Genomic DNA, 22,124 nt, shown 5'->3' with positions numbered 1-22,124 from the left:
TCCAAACTTTCTACACATTATTTTCTGAAATTTTCATTCAGGTGTTCCGTTTTTCAAAACCATATTAAACCATTTTTAGATACTACTAAGTATATTCTGATCACACAACTAAACATACATAGCTCAGCAGGTAGAGCCATTAGACTCTTAATCTTGGGGTTGTGAGTTTGAGCCCCACGTTGGGGAAAAGATTCCTGCATTGCAGAGGGTTAGAAAAGATGACCCTTGTGGTTCCTTCCAACTCTGCAATTCTATAATTCTATGATAAACAACCTACTGCCTGTCTTTAAACACACACAATTAAAGAGTGAGAAGGAGAGCAGCAGGACTTTCACACAGGCCAAGCTATATCACCTCTTGTTTAAACACAGCCTCACTCCTACCTGGAATGCAAATTTAGTTTCTATATGATTCCTTTGGTACTCCATTGACACATTTATCATCCAACAAGTGTACTTAGAAAAGCGCAAACAAGCATGACTTGGAAAATACAATGTAAAATTAGGATTTCATTGTCTAGGTTTGGTTAGGTTTCCGTGCCAACCCCTTTTTTCTCTCCTTAGGACCTCATATACAAATCCCAAACTTTTCAACAAGCGATTAATGCTCAATATGTTACTGAAAGTCTTCTGAATAACAGGCTTCTTACACCCAAATATTTGACCTAGAAACTATGTATGACAGATCACCACTCCCTATATCAGCTAGCCAAGCTCTGAGATCAGTGGTGGATGGGCATCTTGCCATCCTCCCAGAAGCTGTGACTGGCTTTTCCATAATGCAGAATAGGGTATTCTCTGCATTTATACCCCAACCATAGAGTTCCCTCCCTCAAGAGAAACCAACAACCATAAAACTCAATATGCCCAAGTAAAAGCATATTTGGAAGTATCTGATTTTGTTTCCCAGGACCTAGAACTACTGTACTGTGAACTACTGTTATCTTTATTGCTTGAGATGGTTTTTACAATTTGTTGTTCTGTTTATTAATTTTAAGTGTGTTTACTTTAAATATAATGTATCAGATACCACCTGGGATGACTATTTGATGCAGGCCAATTACAGATTTTCTAAATAAATAAAATGTGAAATTATATGTGGGAGAAGATTTGAGGAACAAGAATTGCCTGCTTTTCTGCATACCTCAAATGTGGCTAACAATAAGCAGGAAATACTATGTACAGAACTTTTACATGCAGTGTATTGGCTTGGATCCAGGGATGTCTTACACAAGCAGAAAATCATTTCCACTTGCACTAGACAGCACATTGAATTGGTATGATTTGCTTGTACTGCTGCAGGCCCATGTCTACACCATTCCAGAGGGTTTATCACCCATGAGGAGTTGTGGGGGGGGGCACTGGGTATCTGTAGTGGTGGTGAAACACCAGGAAATCTGTTGAAGAAGCAGAATTCCACTCAATCTGATCTGGATCCAGTCCAGATCACTATCTGCATACCAAAGTGAAGGTGCATGGGGCTCCCATTGCAAAAACAAAGATTTTGGTTCGACCCTCAGACCTTGTTCCTATGAAAGAGTAAGGTCACATACACATCATACACTTAAACCATGAGAAATGACTGAGCAATGTCACCAGCTGCAACTTCTCTAATCAGTGCGGTACTGGTCAATTCAAATAGACGCTGGGTAGAATTGTCCTTATCTGTACAACTCTTACAAGGCGCAACACCCTAAAGTACAAAAAGGTCCTAGAGAAACACATTAATTTCAGAAACAACACTAAACCAGTCAGTCAAACCAGTCATAAGACAAAGTCAGAACTCCGTCACTTCAGAAAGGTGAGAAAGGTGCCCCTATCTGCTGTAACACAATGGATTTCATCAGCAGCCAGCTTCAATTCAGATGTTGTTAGATTTATTGCCTGCCCTTCAGCAGAAGGTTCCAGGGTGGGTTACAGCAATATAAAACACAACATTATTAGAAACACTTTAGGGGGGGGAAGTATAATTACAACTAAAGTGGGTCCTAAAAATTTGTCTCGTGGCACCTCACTTTTCTTTCGACCCAGGGGCATCGCTGGGGAGGGGCGGTGGGGGCGGTACGCCCCCAGTGACAGGGTGAAAAGCGGCGGGTGGGGGTGACAAGCGGCGGCCCCTCCCGCCACTCCCGCGCACCGCTGCTCCCTCCGTCACCCAGCAGCACATGGAAGGGGTGCTTTCCACCGCTTTTTTCGGCGGGGGGGGTCGACTAGCGAGGGAGGGTGTCGCGCTTGTCACACCCTCCTCGCTAGTCGACCCCCCCCGCCGAAAAAAACCCGCGGGGGGGGGGAGGAAGCAGAGCTGGGGCTTGAATGCAGAGCGCCGGCTCTGCTTCTTTTTTCCCCTTTCCGCCGCTTTTTTTCGGCGGGGGGGGCGTCGACGCTTGTCACGCCCTCCTCGCTAGTCGACCCCTCCCGCCGAAAAAACTCGCTGGGGGGCGGGGAAAGGAAGCAGAGCTGGGGCTTGAATGCAGAGCGCCGGCTCTGCTTCTTTTTTTCCCTTTCCGCCGCTTTTTTCGGCGGGGGGGGGCGACTAGCCAGGAGGGTGTCACGCTTGTCATGCCCTCCTCGTTGGCCACCACCCACCGCCGAAAAAAAGCCTCGGAAAGGGGGAAATTCCCCCTTTCTGCACCCACGTGCGTCGTGACGTCATGATGACGTCACAACGCACGCGTCGTGCCCCTCCCCCAGGGGGGTTCCTCTGCGCTGCCGCCGCCCCCAGCAGCGCAGAGGCTAGCAACGCCACTGTTTCCACCCACCCCTTGCTCCCAGTATGAACCTTTGCCTTTTGAGAGAGATACAGCTGTAGGCAGTACTGAGCCTAATCTAATTCCTAACTTGCTTCCCTCCTTTGGGGCTCCACTAATGGAAATTTGGGGACTTAGTTTATAGACACATAGCAGACGTCTTTCTAGGTGCTAACTGTGTAATAACATGGTTACAATTACACAACCAAGAAGTAAGGCTGAAATGCCAGAAACTATTTGGGAGTACAGTGGTACCTCAGGTTAAAAGGAATTAATTCGTTCTGGAGGTCCATTCTTAACCTGAAACTGTTCTTAACCTGAAGCACCACTTTAGCTAATGGGGCCTCCCGCTGCCGCTGTGCTGCCAGAGCATGATTTCTGTTCTTATCCTGAAGCAAAGTTCTTAATCTGAAGCGTTATTTCTGGGTTAGCGGAGTTTGTAACCTGAAGCGTATGTAACCTGAAGCATATGTAACCTGAGGTACCACTGTATTTTATTTGCATCCTGATACACAGAGACAGATTGAACTTTCTTTAAATGCTGCTGTAATCCTTGGGACACCTTGCCACACTGTGAGAATCTGAACTAGCTCATAAAGAACCTGAAGCGTTATTTCTGGGTTAGCGGAGTTTGTAACCTGAAGCGTATGTAACCTGAAGCATATGTAACCTGAGGTACCACTGTATTTTATTTGCATCCTGATACACAGAGACAGATTGAACTTTCTTTAAATGCTGCTGTAATCCTTGGGACACCTTGCCACACTGTGAGAATCTGAACTAGCTCATAAAGAACCTGAAGCGTTATTTCTGGGTTAGCGGAGTTTGTAACCTGAAGCGTATGTAACCTGAAGCATATGTAACCTGAGGTACCACTGTATTTTATTTGCATCCTGATACACAGAGACAGATTGAACTTTCTTTAAATGCTGCTGTAATCCTTGGGACACCTTGCCACACTGTGAGAATCTGAACTAGCTCATAAAGAAAGAAAGAAACAAGGAAGTATTCATTATCCTTTCATTTTTAGATAGATAGATACTTTGCTGTCATTGTACGTAGTACAATGAAATTGAATGCCATCCCACATTTACATCCACATATACCCATTTATACATTTACAGCCACACATACACATACATACCATCCATCACGACTCCCCAAAGATCATATAATTTGGTTACAGCATTTAAAATAGTTATAGCTCTTGGATAAAAACTGTTTTTTAGTCTATTCGTTCTTGATTTAATTGTTCTGTATCTCTTGCCCAAAGGCAACCGTGCAAGCAGACTATATCTGGGATGAGATGAATCCTGTAAAATGTTGTTTGCCTTTTGAGACAACAGGAGCTATATAGTTCGTCCAAAGATGGGACAGGATGACCGATAATCTTTTGGGCTGTGGTTATGACCTTCTGGAGCATTTTCCTGTCGGTGACTGTGCAACTGGCAAACCAAACACAGATACAGTATGTAAGAATGCTCTCTGTGCTGCCTCGATAGAAGGACACCAGCAGTCTCTCACTCAGATTGTTCTTCTTTAAAAGTCTGAGGAAATAAAGTCTCTGCTGGGCCTTCTTTACCAGAGCAGTAGTAACTTGCTATTTATACCAGCTCAAGCTTCTCATTTATAAGCAAAGGGTTAGGTACTTTTAGAAGTGCCACCCCCCTTCTCTGAAATGAAAACCAGCATCAAAACTGTTCAGGCCGCAAGTATTTATATTTAGGGAGATTAAGATTACTTTCCCCAATATTTTGATCAAGTCATCAGCCACTGCAGCTATGAATCTGACCCATTCATGTCTAGATTTTTGCCAGTTTCCTGTCAAAATGCCACAGAAGTCCTGTTAAATGTTTATCAAACAGCGATATCTGATGCAGCACTCACATAGACGATTAAAGCTCAATTCCCACAGCCATTCTGTGTTTTAATCTGGTACACTGATAAAGAGATAAAGAGTAAATTATAGCTTATAGATGTCATCGTACATTACATGTAGTTAAGTGGGATTGATCTTCTTTCCAGATAGTCTGGATCTATGCAGAAGCACATAGAGTGGCTCCGAAAAGAGGTCAACAATTAAAGATAAAGTGGCTGAAAAATTAATACACTGTACTGCAAAGAAACTGGACCCGCAAATGTTGCATAGTAATAACCATATTACTATTTCAAAGTCACTAACAGTGGAATCCTAAAGAATGTAAACACAAAAGAACTGTAACATTCAGTGAGAATTATGTCCAAACATACAAGGATGCAATTGCAGTCTAATCCAGTCAAGAACTTGCTTGTTTACAGGTAAAACACCTTTTGTTACAGGCCACCTTTTGAAAAAGCCTAGTGGAACTTCAGAGTGTATCACGTTTTTATTGCACTAGAGAGCAAATTTATGAAATGGAGATTATTTTACACAACATTTCATTCGGGCCAGTGTTCAGGTTAAGCAAAGATCTAACTGGGAGATGTAACAAAGTTCAGTAAACTTTTTTTAAAAAAAAGATGGATCAATTATTAGACTTACTAGGGCATAACACTGTTTATATAAGACTAAGTGCAAAGTTCTGACCTCTGCATTTCCCCCATGACCTCAGAGAACAGACACTCATCTCTTTCCTCAGTCAAGACAGACTGTATGCTTAGATCTCTCGATGCACTAAAACTCACTATAGAGCTTTAAAAGAATGTAACGGCCTAATTAAAAATAAATAAATGAGTGAATACTGAATAAAGATTGCCCACAGATGCCAGAAAAAGTCTAGATAGCTAAACATAACAAAATGGAAACTGGAGACCCCAATAAGTATTCCTACATTCACAGACAAGTTTCTAGGATCAAAGGCTAAACTGCATGATACACATACATTTCCTGGATTCTAAATATCAATTTGTACATCAGGATGCAAGTTCACGGTTGCTTCCACCTCTTGATACACCTAGACGAGCCCATTAATCCAAAATTTATTTTGCTTACTTTATCATAATTACATACAGAATCACATTACGCATGACAACAGATTCAGGGCAACAGATATACTGGCGAGTCCAAAGTGTGTTGACATACTCTTAGCAAACACAATGGAACCATCCTTATTGAGAATACTAGCCAAGTGCATCAGATTCATATATAATGCTTTACACTGTTTACCCCAGTACTTTTTTTACACAGTGATAGAAAGCTGCCATAATTATTACAAATCACATGAAATTCTGGTTTTTATAGCAACATGGGCAAAAGGTACCATGAAATTTACATAAAACCTTGAATTAATTCACATCAAAGAAAGTATCCAGCATTATTCCACTACTGTTAACAACAGTAAAAAGCCTTGGCTTAAAAAAAATCTTAAGACTTTATTGTGGGGTAAGGAGTAAAGTACTAAAATCAGTACTAAATACAGTACAGTTGTACCTTGGAAGTCGAACGGAATCCGTTCCGGAAGTCCATTCGACTTTCAAAGCATTCGAAAAACAAAGTGTGGCTTCTGATTGGCTGCACAAAGCTCCTGCAGCCAATCGGTAGCTGTGGAAGCCCTGTTGGACGTCCAGCTTCCAAAAGAACGTTCAAAAACTGGAAAAGTCACTTCCGGGTTTCGATCATTTCGATCTTTGAAAATCAAGACACGACTTATGTTGAAAGTAGCTGAAAATAGTATTCAGTGTATATCTATACAATATTTAACATTAAAAATCCCCCTTGTAACTTCACAGAAAGTTAAAGCAAGCAGATCAAATCATAAAAGCTTTAAGCAAAATATTTTTAAAGGGGAGGGGATGGAAGATTTCCATTTGTTTTCAGCCCTGAATCAGAAAGAATCCTAAAAGTTCATTTTTATGTACTGTACTCATTTATTCAATTGCCATTCAAACCTAAGGGCAGAAAAAGCCATATAAAAGCAAAAACTTCACATTGCTGCATTTCTTGTACTTTAACACAGTTGATTCTGGTTGCTACTTTTTTTTGGTTGCTACATAATTTCTGGTTGCTACATAATTTTTTTCAAAATATCTTCATCTTGATGAAAATATAGGGAATAATGGAGCATTATATCTTTTAAAGCTATCAATTCTTCAGATATTGTCTCATTTAGAAGATGAAATGCTAAACATAAGATAATTAAATTATATTTTAATGGGTTTTTCTATCTGAAATTTAAAAAAGTGAACACAGCTTGAACTCCACTGCAAGATTGGCTAATTTACACCTCTCTCATTACACACACAATGGAAGGGAGAAAACAAGAGTTTCTTTGTTTGTGTACATTAGCTCAAAGCTGTAAAAGTCATTCAGTGGAACTTTACTATGCTTTCACCCTTACCTAGCTTGTAACAACATTTGTAGCCTCTGAAATTACACGGGGTGCAGTCAGACTAAGGTAATCACCCTTCACTTTTGATTCATGGAGCCTGAAGAAATGGATTTATGTGCATTACACAAGCAGTTAAAAGGCAGGTTCCCCATTTATTACTTCTTTCTTCCAAAACTATACCAAAGCAAAAACCAAGTAAATAAAGAAGTCCATCACATCGGAAATATAGCCAAGGTTATTCTAGATTAAATTACCAGTTTCCTACATCAATACTTTTACTCAGAAACACAATAGCAACATGAACTAAGTAGTATATACTGCCATCTGCCATGAATACCTTTAGGAAAAAATGGTATTTATTAGTACATACAAAATGTACATATGTATCAACAGGTAATAGGAAAAAAGTTGGTGCAGTGTATTTAACCAGTATTTTGCCCACATTTTAAAACCATGTTCCTGCAGCCCTTCCAAATGGAAGTGCAAAATTTCTAAAAGGTAGCCACAACCTGACCAATAATTATAGAAAAGGCTTACCTTTTATCATAAGAAAAGGTGGAAGTAGAGCAGTAGTTATTGGCACAAGCTCACTTAGTAAGAAAATTCCCAGCTGCCTACTAGGAGCGAGGCTGCAAACCTGGACACACTAACCTATAAATCCTCCATGGGAATTTTGTCCGAATAAGACAAAATTTCAATATCAGCTATAATATCCTTTGATTTCAGATCAGAGATGCTGTGTGTCAGTGGTTCCAATTTCAGATTACAATGCTATGAGACTACTGATCCCGTAGCATTTATAGTGCTACTCAAGTACACCCACTGAAATAGATGGACATGGCCTATTCTGAGTGAAGCTTAGTTGAATACTACCTATCAATGACTGCAAGAAGAGATGAAAGGTTTTTTCTTTCTTTCTTTCTATTTATTTCTTTCTTTCTTTCGAGGGAAAACTTGATCTTCAGATCTGAGCCATTTTGTTTCCCTGATTTTGTTTTGCAGCTTTTTGGGTGGGGGGTGCTTCTAACATTGACATTGAAGCTATTGCTGAAGCACAGCAAATTCTCATCCATTTGGGAGCATTTAAAATCACATCCATGCCATGTGCAAGTATTGCTGACATTCCAAGGAAGAGGAAAAAGAGCCATGCTTTAGTGGCCCCTCACCACTAAATGATATATAAAAAGGAGCTCTTATATACATAGTTTTAAAAACTCTAATGTGTCCCAACTTGATAAGGTGAAGTGTGCTACACCGCCATAATCCATGAATAAAAACATTTGTAATTTGCCATTTACAAATCCAGGCATTCCAGATTTGTTGAACCTTGCAGGATAACTTTAGCTTTTAGGAAGCTTTCAATATTAAGCCGAGCATAGTAACTGCAGCTTCTCGGCTGCAACAGTGCTGGAATTGGCTAGCACATATTCTGCCCAAGCCAGGAAAGTGAACTGTAAAACTAATAATTTCCCTTGAGCCTACGCTAAACAGATGCATGCCAGCTACTCCCACAGGAACAGAGAGCCCAACAGTTAAGAAAGAAACTATGTGTAGACAACCACTCTGCTTCAAGGCAGTTGTTCCTATAGGCTATGGTGGATTTGATTCAAATATATACCACAGTAAACAAATTTGGAGAACAGCTTACCAAACCATTGTTTTTATCCTGTGAAGGGTTCTAGTGACCCAAGCATCTGAGACCCATGCCAAGATTCTCTTTTTGCTTAAGAAGATACATGCACCCATGATCTGAAGAAAACAAGTTTTATTTCAAGTGGCCTTCCGTGGTTATCATTTCTTGCCATTTTTATGCACTACTAACAACATTTAAGTTCAGTATGCATCCTTTTAAATAAATGAATGACTGCATTTTTCTATTAATACATTTTTGGATTTTGAGAATCAATTTGCATTTATTTTAAAGAAATGTATGCAGGTAAATAGTTAAAAATCTAGCTGACACGGGGGAAGGCCTGGGAAAACTTTTAGGAAGCCAGACTGCTAATCAAGACTAGGTTGCCTCCAGCTACCACAGCAAAAACAGAGTCTCAGCAGACCTCATGAGCAGCATATTTTACATGCATTCTTCCCCACCTCAGCTCTATCCCATGTTGGATATTAGATTTTAAACTTTTAATTAAATAGATATTTACTATAGATACATATGAATGCAAAAAAGAACAGAAACACAAACATTAATCTTCTGAATATATATGCATGCCAGATTATACTACCCAAGACATTGAAGCAACTCCTTTTGTTTTTAAGAAAACATGTATTTGCTTCCTGCCCTCTTCCCACAGTACATTCCCACTCACAGATAGCTCTGTTTTAACATTTTCTTTATTATAGCCTTTAAAAAGTGGGATGATGAATGACTACTATAAGTTTTTCCTGCAGGATTTAACAAGTATAACATAGAATGCTAGTCACAGCACATGTCTGGGTGGAGTAGAGAAACCTCAGAAATGCTCCACACAGAGTCAGAAATTAAGAGTTGTGCCAACACTCCAATCATGTGCCGATCAGATTCATTTTTACAGAGCGACAACACATGCCATGTTCAATTCTTTGAAGAGAAGCTGTCTCAGGTTGATTCTGTGTTTAATTAGCAGGCATAAGAAAGCTATCAGAAATCAGGTGTTGAATGAAAGTCAAATGAATCAAGTAAAGCCCATGGAGATGTGATGAAATGGCTGAGTTACAAAAGCTGGCTTGGATACAGGGTGGTAAGGGATGATTCTGGGTGGGATGTTTTACTGAAGTGTGGCAATGACTTGTGAAGCCATATCTTCTTCTATACTAAGACTTGCCCTAGGACTGATTCAGGTGATATACAAATTGTGCAAACAAGCCTTTATGAAATAATGCATTATTACATACTCAACAGAAAACTAATAACAGAATTTCAGTATGTTCAGCTGTGGTGAAGCAACCCTGGGCTCCTTTTTATTTAATAAACAAACACAAAATAATGTACTTTGCTTAATGAAATAGAAGTCCAAAGTGCTGGCCATCATATGACAATAGCTGTGAAGTGCAAACCAGATAGCTCATGTCTACCACTACAAGGGACCAAAAAATAAACTTCATTGCCATAAAATACTGATTAGGGTGTTCTCGTAGTGATAGTGGCAATTGAGGTCCATTTCAGATTACTTCATACTGTGATAACAACCATTTTGTGAAATATGAAGAATTATTCCACTTTCCTTACCTCAGCTTCACAAATTAAAAATATATATTAATGTATCCTTATTTTCATATATATGCCAAGAGGTGTGTGAATATATGTGAATCACTAATGTCCACCAAATAGTGGCATACAATAAAATGGGGGTATAGAATTTCACACGCACTCCACTTTGGAAATGGAATGTATACAGTGGTACCTCGGGTTAGAAACACTTCGGGTTACAAACTCCGCTAAGGAAGTAGTACCTTGGGTTGCAAACTTTGCCCCAGGATGAGAAACAGTATATAATTCTTTAAATAAAACCTTTGATTCAGACACACTCCTTAAACCTGATTTTCTTTAAAAAGACATAGTTAAGATTCATCACAGTGCAGCATTACATCTGAACCCTAGCTATGGTTAATCTAAAACTAAGATGAAAGTTTCTGATCTCCTGCTTGTGGCCAAGCTGGAAAAGGAAATATTGCACAAGCAATACTCATTTTGTGCAGGAGTTATGTTCCTGCACAAATGTGTTTGTGGGGCCCACATAAAGCATTCCATTCTATTCCACTCCACCTATTCCATCCCCATTCTGCTCTTTTATTGACATTTTGGGTCACCTCTAGGTTTGGCACCATGCAGACGTGAATAAATCAGTCATCGCCTGTAGTGTGCAAGCTCAAGTCCCACTGCAGCTCATCTTTGTTGTTGTCAATATTTGACTAAGGTTCTTGCAATACATTAATTATGTCTAGTTTTCTACCATTAATACTATTATTACCAGGTCAAGTTGCCTGTGAAATGGTTTGTAGTCCACAAAATGTTGCAATAAATCTGTTAGCCTTCAAGAGGACAAACATCTCTTTTGTTTTGTTCCAATGTTTCTAAATATGTTCCTACTCAGTGTTCATTTGACTCAGCTCCCTGATGCTAAAAGCTTGGCAAAAGCAGAAGTTCCGTTATTGTTTCCACTGTAATCCCTTAATGAAATTATGAACAACCGGGGGGGAGGGAATGGGGGGTGTTAACAACAGCAGTTCAGGTAAGAATTTTGCTAAGTTACTTCTGTGTTTAAACTGCCAGATGAAAACAATAAAACTTACAAATGTAACTGAAATAAACACTATGAAACATCAGTTGCTTCACTTTTATGCTGCAACTGTACAACTTCCATAGAGGCTAACATTAGTCTGTGAATATTAATGAGTTATATTCAAAGGAGAAGCTTCAAAACAAGTTCAACATTCCAGACAGTCTTCTAAAGAATCCTCTGTAAATACTTCTGCAAATATATAAACTGAACCCTTTTCAACGTGAGACTTTTTATTTTCACAAAACGCTATGTAAGCAATGAACCACGTATACTTTAATATAGTGTCCATTGAATTATTAGTTGTCATTCATTACCAAATACTAGCATCATTTTTCACACATGGTAACTTACCCTACAGTACCTGCCAAAATTAATGGACAAATGCTTCACAATCAGCATTCTTACTCTCTTAAAAACATCATCTTCCCTTATTTTAGCTCTCCATGTTAACATCATTTTTCGAGCAATAATGCAGCAAGTTGCTTCAAATATAACTATGACATACATTCATAGTTATAAATAGCATATTCAGGTGTGTTATTCATTTTTATTCCACTCTTCAACCAAAAAAGCCCCACAGGCTTACAAATCACTTAAAAAGGGATGCCTTGCCCTCATTGCTCACAATCTAAGAAGACACAACACGAAAGAAAAATGGATCAAGATGGATGAGAAAAAAGCCAACTCAGGAACACATTATTAGTTAAAAGTTCTTCTAATGATCTGCTAAGGTGGAAAGGTTGCTGGTAAATCAATTGTGCTGATAGAGTGGCCCTGCATCCCTTCTCTGCTGCAGCCTGATGCAATGGATGCTACCAAGTCACAGCTGACTGAGAGGGGAACCTGACCTTAATGGAGCAGGTGGTAGGCCTGCTTCCCATCTTTCTCCCCTCTGCTGATGCTAGGTGACAGTTAATGCAGGAAGCATATTTTATACCACAATAGTAGTGACATTAGTAAAGATCTCACTATTTTAACAAGTTACAACTTCAATTGCTATGTGTCTGTCACTTTCTCTCTGGATGGAAGGGCAGTGGTCTGGTAGGAAGGACATGAATGACTGGTCGCAAATAACTGGAGGTTATTCTAGAATCTGGGTCCACCACTAAGATTTTTTTTTTAACCACCTGTCACAACCTTTGGGGCAAGGGTAGTAATGAACTAATGTTTAGGGAAGTTTTAAATGTTTGATGTTTTATTGTATTTTTAATATTTTGTTGGAAGCCGTCCAGAGTAGCTGGGGAAACCCAGCCAGATGAGCGGGGTATAAATAAATAAATAAATAAATAAATAAGTTGTTGTTGTTGTTGTTGTTACTTAAAACCGGGGCAAGTTCACTCAGGAGGAGATGGTCCTTGGGACACCAAGGTCTTTGTCGAGTTTTTGGGAGTGACTATCGATCAGGGTATGACTTGGAGCGCAAATACTACTGCTCTGGTAATGAAGGCCCAGCAGAGAATTTATTTCCTCAGACTTTTAAAGAAGAACAATCTGAGTGAGAGACTGCTGGTGTCCTTCTACCGAGGCTCCATAGAGAGCATTCTTACATATTGTAGCTGCTCTAAGGCAGGGTCACTCAAAGTACCTTGATTAGTGACATCCTCAACTATATGAGAGGAATTTTGCAACAATGTGCTTGAAATAGAACACGAGCAATGAAATTTGGATGACTGCTTTTAAACCATTTTATCCTCCTTAAAAGTGAAAAATTCTTCAATTACACATGTTTAATGAGTTGGCAAATATCTATCCTTACATGAAGGATACAGATATGGCAACCAATTCAGTGCAATGCTATTAATACCGTACATTAGAGAAGGTCAAAATGTCTATGGCAAACACTCAGTTTCTTTTTACCTGAAAGTGTTGAAGAATAGTTATACTGAAAGGGCCTTCTGCCCACACCTAGCTTAAAGGTAAAGGTAAAGGTACCCCTGACCATTAGGTCCAGTTGCGGATGACTCTGGGGTTGCAGCACTCATCTCGCTTTATAGGCCGAGGGAGCCAGCGTTTGTCCGCAGACAGCTTCTGTGTCATGTGGCCAGCATGACTAAGCCGCTTCTGGTGAACCAGAGCAGCACACGGAAACACTATTTACCTTCCCGCCAGAGCGGTACCTATTTATCTACTTGCACTGGCGTGCTTTCGAACTGCTAGGTTGGCAGGAGATGGGACCAAACAACGGGAGCTAACCCCATCGTGGGGATTCGAACCACTGACCTTCTGATCGGCAAGCCCTAGGGTCTGTGGTTTAGACCACAGCACCACCCGCGTTAATTAATTGAGCCAGAGCTACTACAATCATATCTTGCACACATCATTGTAATTCTTCAGTAAAGCTGCAGGAGTATAACTCTCTCTTAATAATTTACTTGTGGGGTTTTGTTTTTAAATTCCCCTTTCCTTTACCAGTTCTCACAGAAGTCAAACTCTTAAAAAGTTTGCTGATGGAAGTTTTTAGTGTCACACACACATTTAATCATCCTCAAATTAGTGGCTTCCATTTTGGAAGAAATCATACAGTCACTTAGCTATTAAAAAGGTACTTTCCCATCACTCTGTAAAAGGCCCAAGCATTAGCTATAGCACGAAGACAATAATAACCTCTTTGTATTGTTTGTGAAATCACCCTTCTACTATACTAAAATTGTTATACATCCTCACAAGCTAAATGAAATAACTCACATTCAAAATTTCATCAAGTCTGTTTACGTTTTCATTGCACAATAAATTTTAAGCCAATAAATGAATCACTGATTTTATTTTAATCCTGTAATGTACATTTTACTGGAAATCTTTTAAATCAAACTATTTCGCAACAATGTAACTGGAGGTTATTTTAATCTGGTAACTTTAGGCCTTTCCAGCAAATGAACTTGATGAATCATTGTTGCTTGTGAACCACATGGTAATAAAATTGCAGTTCTTTTTCAGCAGGCATATATGGTTCTTTGCTCAGAGATTATGTCATCTATTGCTATTGAGATTGCTTCATGGAATATGGGCTGTTTTAGTGCCAAAGGTTCCCATTGCAGTGCATGTGGCACCATCACTTTCCAGTGAGAACTTCTTTCCTTCAATGCCTGGTTCATCTCGTGAAGACTCTGCACTTCCTTACTATGTAGTCCATTTGGGTTTTTATAAAAAAAAAAAAAAAAAAAACTCAACTTGCAAGTAATGAAACAGCAGTCACTTCTCTCACTACAGCAATGCCTCTATATTTTCTGACGGTCATTTTGTGTTGTATTTCTTCATTGGACACTTTGAAGTCCTTCCTTCTCTCTCTCCCCCCCCCCCCAATACTAATAAGGCTTATCAAATCTCTTAAGAGAATTGACAAAAAGCCATTCACAATCTTGCAAGAGGTCATTTAGGGAGAAAACTGGGGGGAAATTGCCCCCATTCACCTCAACTGAGTGTTCTTTTTAAGCTCCTTTTAGAAGTCAAGTGTACACATACAACATGGCACATGGCGTTTTCTCATATCTATAATCTATAAGGGATAGTTCCCATGCAAAAGAGGGAGAAATGGTGTTTGTTAGTTTTTTGCACACTTTTACTGACAATGTCTAAAGTAATCACTTGGAAAACCTGGATGGGCTTGAAAACTATGTTACTGTTTACATATATTGCACCAGTCATTGTTAGTCACATGGCTCATCTTTACTGGCCAAGCCAAAAAAGAGATACATTAATCCCCTGGCTCTACATGTTTATGGTTCTTCGGGAACCCAGGGATCATCTGACTGAAGCTGGTTTAAAGCATCCAGCACTAATAGTTGGCAGCTTGTCTAGACATCTGCCAAGGGACTGCCAGTTTAACAAGCCAGCATGTAGCGTAACCACTTGCCTGATAGCAGAATGATAGTATGTGCACATTAGATACTTGCCACAAGGGAAAATTTCTGGCCAAGAGTGAATGTCCCTCTGTTCCTTTGACACCAAACACTAGAGTGCACTTTGCACCTGGCAAATATAGAATGAAACTCATAATGAACAGCACCTTATATTTATGCAACTCAGCATGCAGCAGCTGCTGTCCTTTCCTAGCAGCTTTACCAAAAGAGAGAGGTGAGAGGCAGGAAGGCAAATCATCAAGTTAGTTTGAGTACACCCTTCCATCTCCGCAACACATGCATGCATGCACTCACACACAGACCTTTGTAACTGCCAATATTAATAGTACCTACTTTTTTTTAAGTTACAGATCAGGCAAACAATTTCACTCTATAGTAATAATACTATGTAGTTACAGTCATGGTGACTTTTGGAAGAACACTATGAAAGCTAAAATATGATATTTTGCATTATATTTTTAATAAATTTCATTTAGAATATTAAGCATACAGCTTAATGGCTTAATGGGGGTTAATAAGATTTCCTCTGAATTCACAAAAAGCACGTATCTATTTTGCTACTTATACACAGTGGAAACCTGCCACTCATTTGATTGTGCATTCATGCACAGCGGAAGTGACAAATCCTATTGCCATGTTTAATTAGGTATGTATAGTTTTTCCACACATAAGTAGGGTTCCAGCTGGGTTTTTTTACGGGAAGAGGGAGGATTGCCTCTTAAGATAGACTCATACAACTTCTCTGTTCCTTAGCTATTCTGCTAGTAAGATCATTTTTTAAAGACTTATTAGATGGGTGAATGGTGTGAGTTTCACAGTGCAGTTACAAAAGTCGAAATAGGTGATCAAACAAGAAAGACGGACAAACTGACCTAACAAAACTATTAGCCATATATGAATTCCTAAAGTTATTCTAACGAAGCCAAGTTTTACATTCCACTACCAGAAAGACTAAACTATTAATGTTCAAATGCTCCTTTCTAAATACTATCTTGAAAACCAAATAAAAAGTTATAATAAAAATCATGTAAGCAACTTTAATGCAAACTTCTAGTCACAGGGAGAGAAAAAAAGCAATTCTCATTTTACTAACACAGCTAGAAGATCAGAAAAAACCCAGAGAGTGCAGTGGCAGCATCTTTTGATCTCTACATGTAGCAACTTTTGGCATATGAGTAAGTAATTCCTAGCCCTTTGAAAGGCCTTCTTTGAAGAAGGAACTGACTGTAGCGAACTATTCTTTCTTATTGTAGAACAATCGCTACCCAGTTTGACACACAGGGATCATCACGTTTTGAGGAGGTTTACTTAAAAGCTTGTGTGTGAGAGTGTGTGGCTGTGTGTAGATTTGGGGTTTCAACCTCCAAAACAGAATACAATCAGCATCCATTTTTATTACTCCTGAATGACCCTGTTTAAAAATGTAACTGAGGTGTCTTATAATACAAAATCATAGGCATGTTCACTCAGAAGTAAGTTGACTGGGCTCACTATCGGAAAGTTTTTATAGAGGCTGTATGGACCTCTAAAGCACATTGCTTTTGAAGTCAATGGCATGGGAATCAGGGCTGTTTTTCAATTCTATCTGGTTGAAACCATTATCCAAACTATTGAGTAAACTTCTGCAAACTGTTCATATTTAACAAGATGAATTTATAAACACATTCATTTTGTTTAAAACAGTATTCCTCCACCTTTTCAGACAAGGGATGCAACTAATTTCAGTGTACAATACGGGTCTTCAATCTCTCCATGCCCTCCCCAATATCTGTATTTCCCCCTTTATTGTCTCCCTCCCTTTTTAAGAAGGTGTACCATTTTAGATTCTCATGTGACATAGTGTGGTGTCCAATCCACTAGCTAAAGATCCATGATGTTTCTATTTCCATACCAGAAAGCAGAGTGGAAGTACTCTACTGGTTGTGCTATTCAGCATGGAGGGGAAACTAAGATTATTTCTCAAATAAACTTGTGTATATCATATTACTTCAATTAATCCTCAAATAAATTGATTTCCAAAACAGAACAGAAGGAACAACTTTGCAGTAGCAGGGCTAACATAGAGCTACGCCATGGTCTCTGGACCATATGAACCCTTTAGAACACAAAAGAAAGAGTGATTTGATGTTATAATCTCCTATTTGTGTTGTTGCTGCTTTGTTTGTTTCTGTGTAGAGTAAGCAGTAACCCTATGGAGTGTTAGCTAGAAATGGTTACCATATATATAATGAGGCAAAAAGGTAACTGGAATGTAACCTTTAAAATGGAGTATGTAAATAGGAAGTTAAGTGTTTACAATCACAATGCAGCACACACTAAACTTAAGAGTAAGTCCCACAGAACTCAGTGGGTATATTAATATTAGAAGCGCATTGAACATATCAGGAAAGCTCACAACAGCCAAGTTAAGCCAGCATTATTCTCATACAACAAAGGCTGAGAGAATTTGTGGCTGGGAGGAGGATTGAACCATGTATTTGCTGGCGCACACTCTTAGGTATTACGCTAGGTTTCTATGTAATTAGCAACACATTATACAGTACAGCGTTTTAAAACTGGTGAAGGAATAAGAAAGAAAAAAATCCATACCATGAATAGACTTAGCTCTTTTCAGCTAAAGTTCTAGCAAATTTGACTGAAGGGTTTTTTTCTGGATCAGAAGTTGAATAAAGACACAAGACTGGGCTTGTTTTAAAAATAGAAAGAATTAACATTAATAATTAGGCATAATTATGTCAGTTACACATATTTTAATTAGCAGGACAGAAGCAAGCCATGGTCTTTTGTATGAGAATTTACAGACCATTGCTGAGTGAAATACAGTACTCAAAACAACTTGCAGGCAAAAACAAATGTTGTTAACTTTTCTTTGTTTCCATGTGTATCTTCTGGCATAATGTTTCAATCAGTTAGCTTTTGCAATAGCTGATTGCAAAATTTCCAGAATTTGAAATTACTGACATGGTCCTATTCAACATTATAAAACACTAGTTGAACATAGGGGCAGTGGGAGTACAGTACACAATTTGGCCCATGAAAATTCTTGTAGAGTAGTTATAAAAGAAGTTTCATAGTCAGGATACTCAACTCCTATTAGCTTTTATATCATATGCCTTGCAGCCATGCCTGTAACCATGCAATCCGTACTTCTTGAAAACTAAAAAAGTTAATGGCAAAAATGAAAATATAGAATAAAACCTCATCTTCACCAGAATTATTATCAAATACTTCATGAAGTAAAAAAAAAAAGCATCACAATTGGCCCAATGGTTTTTTATGTTGATGGTCATGTTGCAATTCAGAATAAATAGAAGCGGGAAGTGAAATATGGAAAATCAGACAACAAAAATCCCAGACTATTCCTCAGTAAGAACAGTTCTCATGTGCTGCAGATAAAGGAAACTGGACAACTGCAAACTTTTAAGTTAGACAAGCACACTGTCCTCACCTTGAACTAAAACAATAGACTGTAACTAAAACAATAGAGTATTTGTGCATTTTAAAGTATCTATAGAAGAAAGAACCAAACACAGCAAATACTTCCATGGGACCTTCATGACTCAAATTTACTGTGAAGGAACATTACGAGCTGGAGAGTTTTAAGATATGAAATCTGCAACTAACTTGCGCAGCACTGACATGACAGTACAACCAGGATAAAACTTCCCAAAGCTAATTAAACCAGTTCAAACAGTGACTAATGACCACTAATCCCGCTATCTTCTCAATGATCTTGCCTTCCTCTGTTTATCACACTTCACACCAAGTCTCTTTACACATGAGAAGAAACTTTTAGAATAGGAAAGTGAATAAAAAATAACCACAAGGGAACCCTTTTGCTATAAATCCAAGGGGAGGGGGGCCAAGAGGGTTAGTAAAAGAGGCAAGTGAGACAGGTTCCTCCCATTGACTGTGATTTGCATCCAACTCTGTGCTTAAAGTGCACTCCGTGAAATAATGGAAATTGAATGAGCTAGTGACATTACTCAAGAATTTAAGAAAAAACAGATACAGGGTTTCAGGTTTAACCTAGTCACCTGTCCTACTCCCACAGAGCAGCAGCCAGCTGCCCTACTGCAAAGTAACCCCTGTCTCATGGGTTATATCCCATTCAGCACATGGGAAGTAGCTCATTTTCCTCTCCAGACTGTTCTCATGTCACCTCTGATCAAGGGAATAGGTTTCATGGGATTGTAACAATTTTTTGCGGTCAGAGTGAATGATTTAACATATGTGCCAGGCTCCCAGACTTTGCCAGAAAATTTACAGTTATTTTGCAGAAAACTGTGAGCTAGTAGTCACATCCTAGTTTATATCCTTTCAAAATATCATACTCAAATTCTAAAATCCGCTTTCTACGTTGTTTGAAAGTTGCCAGCTGAGGGTGGGTGTGAGCACAAGCTCTGACTTGCTAGCAGAAGTTAAGGAAAGGGAGAACCCTTCTGGATGGGATTAAACATTGTTTTAAACCAATAATTTATCAATCTAATTCCACAAGCACAAATCTGCCAAACTTCATACTTTCTTCAAACTAAACATGCATAATGAACTTGCAAGTATGTATAAGGGGTGAAATTCATGAAAGAGTGAAACTTAAGTAAATCTATCTTGATCCTAAACATCCCTTAGTTGGAATTTCCATTTCAAAGAAAGGTCACTGCAAGCAAATCTATGTAGTAGTGAACTATCCACTTACTCTAGGAGGTAAACACCAATGACTAGTGGTGAACCATAGTTATTACCATATGAATATTGAACACTGGAACCATATGCCCTCAACAAAGGTTAAAAAAGTGATGCTTCATATCACTACATCAATCAACATATACTGAATAAACCATGCCTCTAGCTTCCTACTTGCCAATACCTGTAACCTCTTTCCCCCCTCCTCACCTAAAACTGTAGGAAGAAGTTGTTTCCTGCTGTTTCTTTATGATCTATTTTAATTACAGTCCTCTGCATACATCAAACAAGGACTAATAGCCCCCTTGTTGCCAACTAAAGTGGCTGGTCCTAGCAGTGAGGACATGGGGGGGGGGGAGAGAGAAGAGAGCAGCTTGCTCCATGATTTACCTTCGCCTACTCTACTCATGTGCAAGCTGATCTATAAAACACAAGTGACTAGAGACTAAGCCTCAGTGGACACAGTAGGACTTGCTTCTGAGTAAACATGCATTTGATAGGCCTCTAAGGCTTCGATCCTTGGGATGTGCAGTGTCAAGTATATATAGTTAGGCCCTGGAGTGTTAAGCTCTAAGCTGACTTGCTCCATCTAGTTTCTAGAAGCGGACTGACTAGTTTGGAAGCATCAGAGGACCAGTCCTTTGCTGCCAATAACCCTGCTTTAATTTTTCAAAACTATGGGTGCAAACTGATGCATGCACTGCGCACATGCCCTCCATAATCTCAAGGCAAGACGAAAGTCAGTTCCACCAACATACTAAAAATCACTTGAACAAGCAGGAAAAAAACTGAGGAGAGAGAAATAAGAGCAAGCTCGGGGGAACCAAGATTGGATAAAATTGTTGGGCATCTTTAGCTGGATCCTAGCCTCAGTTGCCCTGCAGTGAGCGACTAAAGTGGATGACTTTTGTGAATGGCCCATTGTTTTCAGTGTAAGACTTAAGCACGGGCTTAATTATTTCCTGGTTAAATCAGCAACAATGGCTAGAGTTTTACACTTCCTTGAATCCTGCCCCAACTGGGATAAGCAAGGGAGCCATCTGCCCGCTCTACAATACGAGATCAATAAATAAAAATCATTCGAGGAGCAGCGATTACCTGAACAGAGACATAATAATCCAAAGAGATAGAAGTGTACAAACTCCGCGATCATTGTCTCCAGGTGGAGCCTGTCGATAATCTCATGCCAAAAGGGAGGGCTGGAGGAAGAGGGGGAGGGGGAGGACTTTCGCCAAAAAACCCTCCAAGGCTTCCCAGTTTGTAAATCCACAAGCAGCTTAATGTAAGCGGCGGCGTCCCAAATCCTCCAGAAGTTGAACGGGGAGTCTCGTCCGGGCTCTTCGCAAAGAGTCTCTATTGTCAGCAAAACCAGGCAGGGCTCCGCAGCTCCAGCCCAACTCAAAGCCTTCGCTTTCCTCTCACCCCCGGTTATCCCAAAGGGGGTTGCCTTGCCTTGCCTTGCCGCGGGACCATCCGACAGCAACCGAGAAACAAAAGCAGCAGCCCGCCTGCTGCCCGCGCTTGCTGGCTGCCTGGCTGGCTTGGCTCTCCTCAAGGAAAGAAAGGAAGGCAAGGAGCATGGACCGCGCAGGTCACGAGAGGGGCCCTTCGGCGAAGTGCAGAAAGTGCCGCCGCTTCTTGCGAGGATCTCAGGCAGCGGGTCGCGGAGACGGGCCGGCGGCTGCTGCTCTTGGCGAGGACTTGCCTGGTGTGGCGCTGGGCGAGCGCACGGCAGACAGAAGTGGCTGTGCAATCGCAGCAGCAGCAGCAGCAGCAGCGGGAAGAGGAGCAGCAGCAGCAGCAGCAGCAGTCCTGGGTCCCATCACTTGAAGCAAAACGCCGGGACCGCCAGGCGAAGCAGCTTCCCGGCAGCCAGAACGGAGCCGCTCCTCGCACCAGCCTGCACCTCCCGGCTGTCCGTCCTGCAAAGCGACGGCTCTCTCCTCCTCCTCCTCCTTTCCTTTCCCTCCAGCTCCTTCCCTCTCCAAAAGCGGAGATTGGCACAAAAGCGTGGGACCGGGTGTGTTGGGTGGAAAAACTTCTGAGGGCGGCCTCGTCCTCCTCTTCTGGGCAGCCCCTGGTGGAGAAAGGGTGTACCTCCACGCTGAGGGGACTGCAAACCTCCGTCGCGCGGAGCAGCCCCTCAAGTTTCTGGCGTCGCGTTGAGGCAGGCGAGAGAGAGCGCGCGCTTGTCTTTCTCGCCTTGCCGCTGCAGGTCTGGTGCCGCCTCAGGACACCTTAAAGGAGCCGCGCCTCCCCA

General features: G+C 40.3%; 1 protein-coding gene across 6 annotated transcripts in view; it reads right to left on the bottom strand.

The window, feature by feature from the left end:
- The window catches only part of ROBO1 (roundabout guidance receptor 1), a 611,457-nt gene that overhangs the window by 263,086 nt on the left and 326,247 nt on the right, over positions 1-22,124 (bottom strand). The window contains exon 1 of one of the 6 annotated variants that reach the window (XM_033146832.1): positions 20,963-21,279. The exons of 4 other annotated variants lie outside the window; for them this stretch is intronic. In XM_033146832.1, coding sequence (XP_033002723.1) covers positions 20,963-21,017 — 55 coding nt within the window. In that variant the 5' untranslated portion in view covers positions 21,018-21,279. Of the gene's footprint in view, positions 1-20,962; positions 21,280-22,124 lie in introns of those variants that run through there. One more of the 6 variants, XM_033146831.1, reaches the window with a different exon arrangement.

The sequence above is a fragment of the Lacerta agilis genome, chromosome 4 (genome assembly GCF_009819535.1).
Source record: "Lacerta agilis isolate rLacAgi1 chromosome 4, rLacAgi1.pri, whole genome shotgun sequence".
Taxonomy (NCBI): domain Eukaryota; kingdom Metazoa; phylum Chordata; class Lepidosauria; order Squamata; family Lacertidae; genus Lacerta; species Lacerta agilis.
Note: the sequence above shows the minus strand (reverse complement) of the source record. Positions and strands in the feature narration are given on the sequence as shown.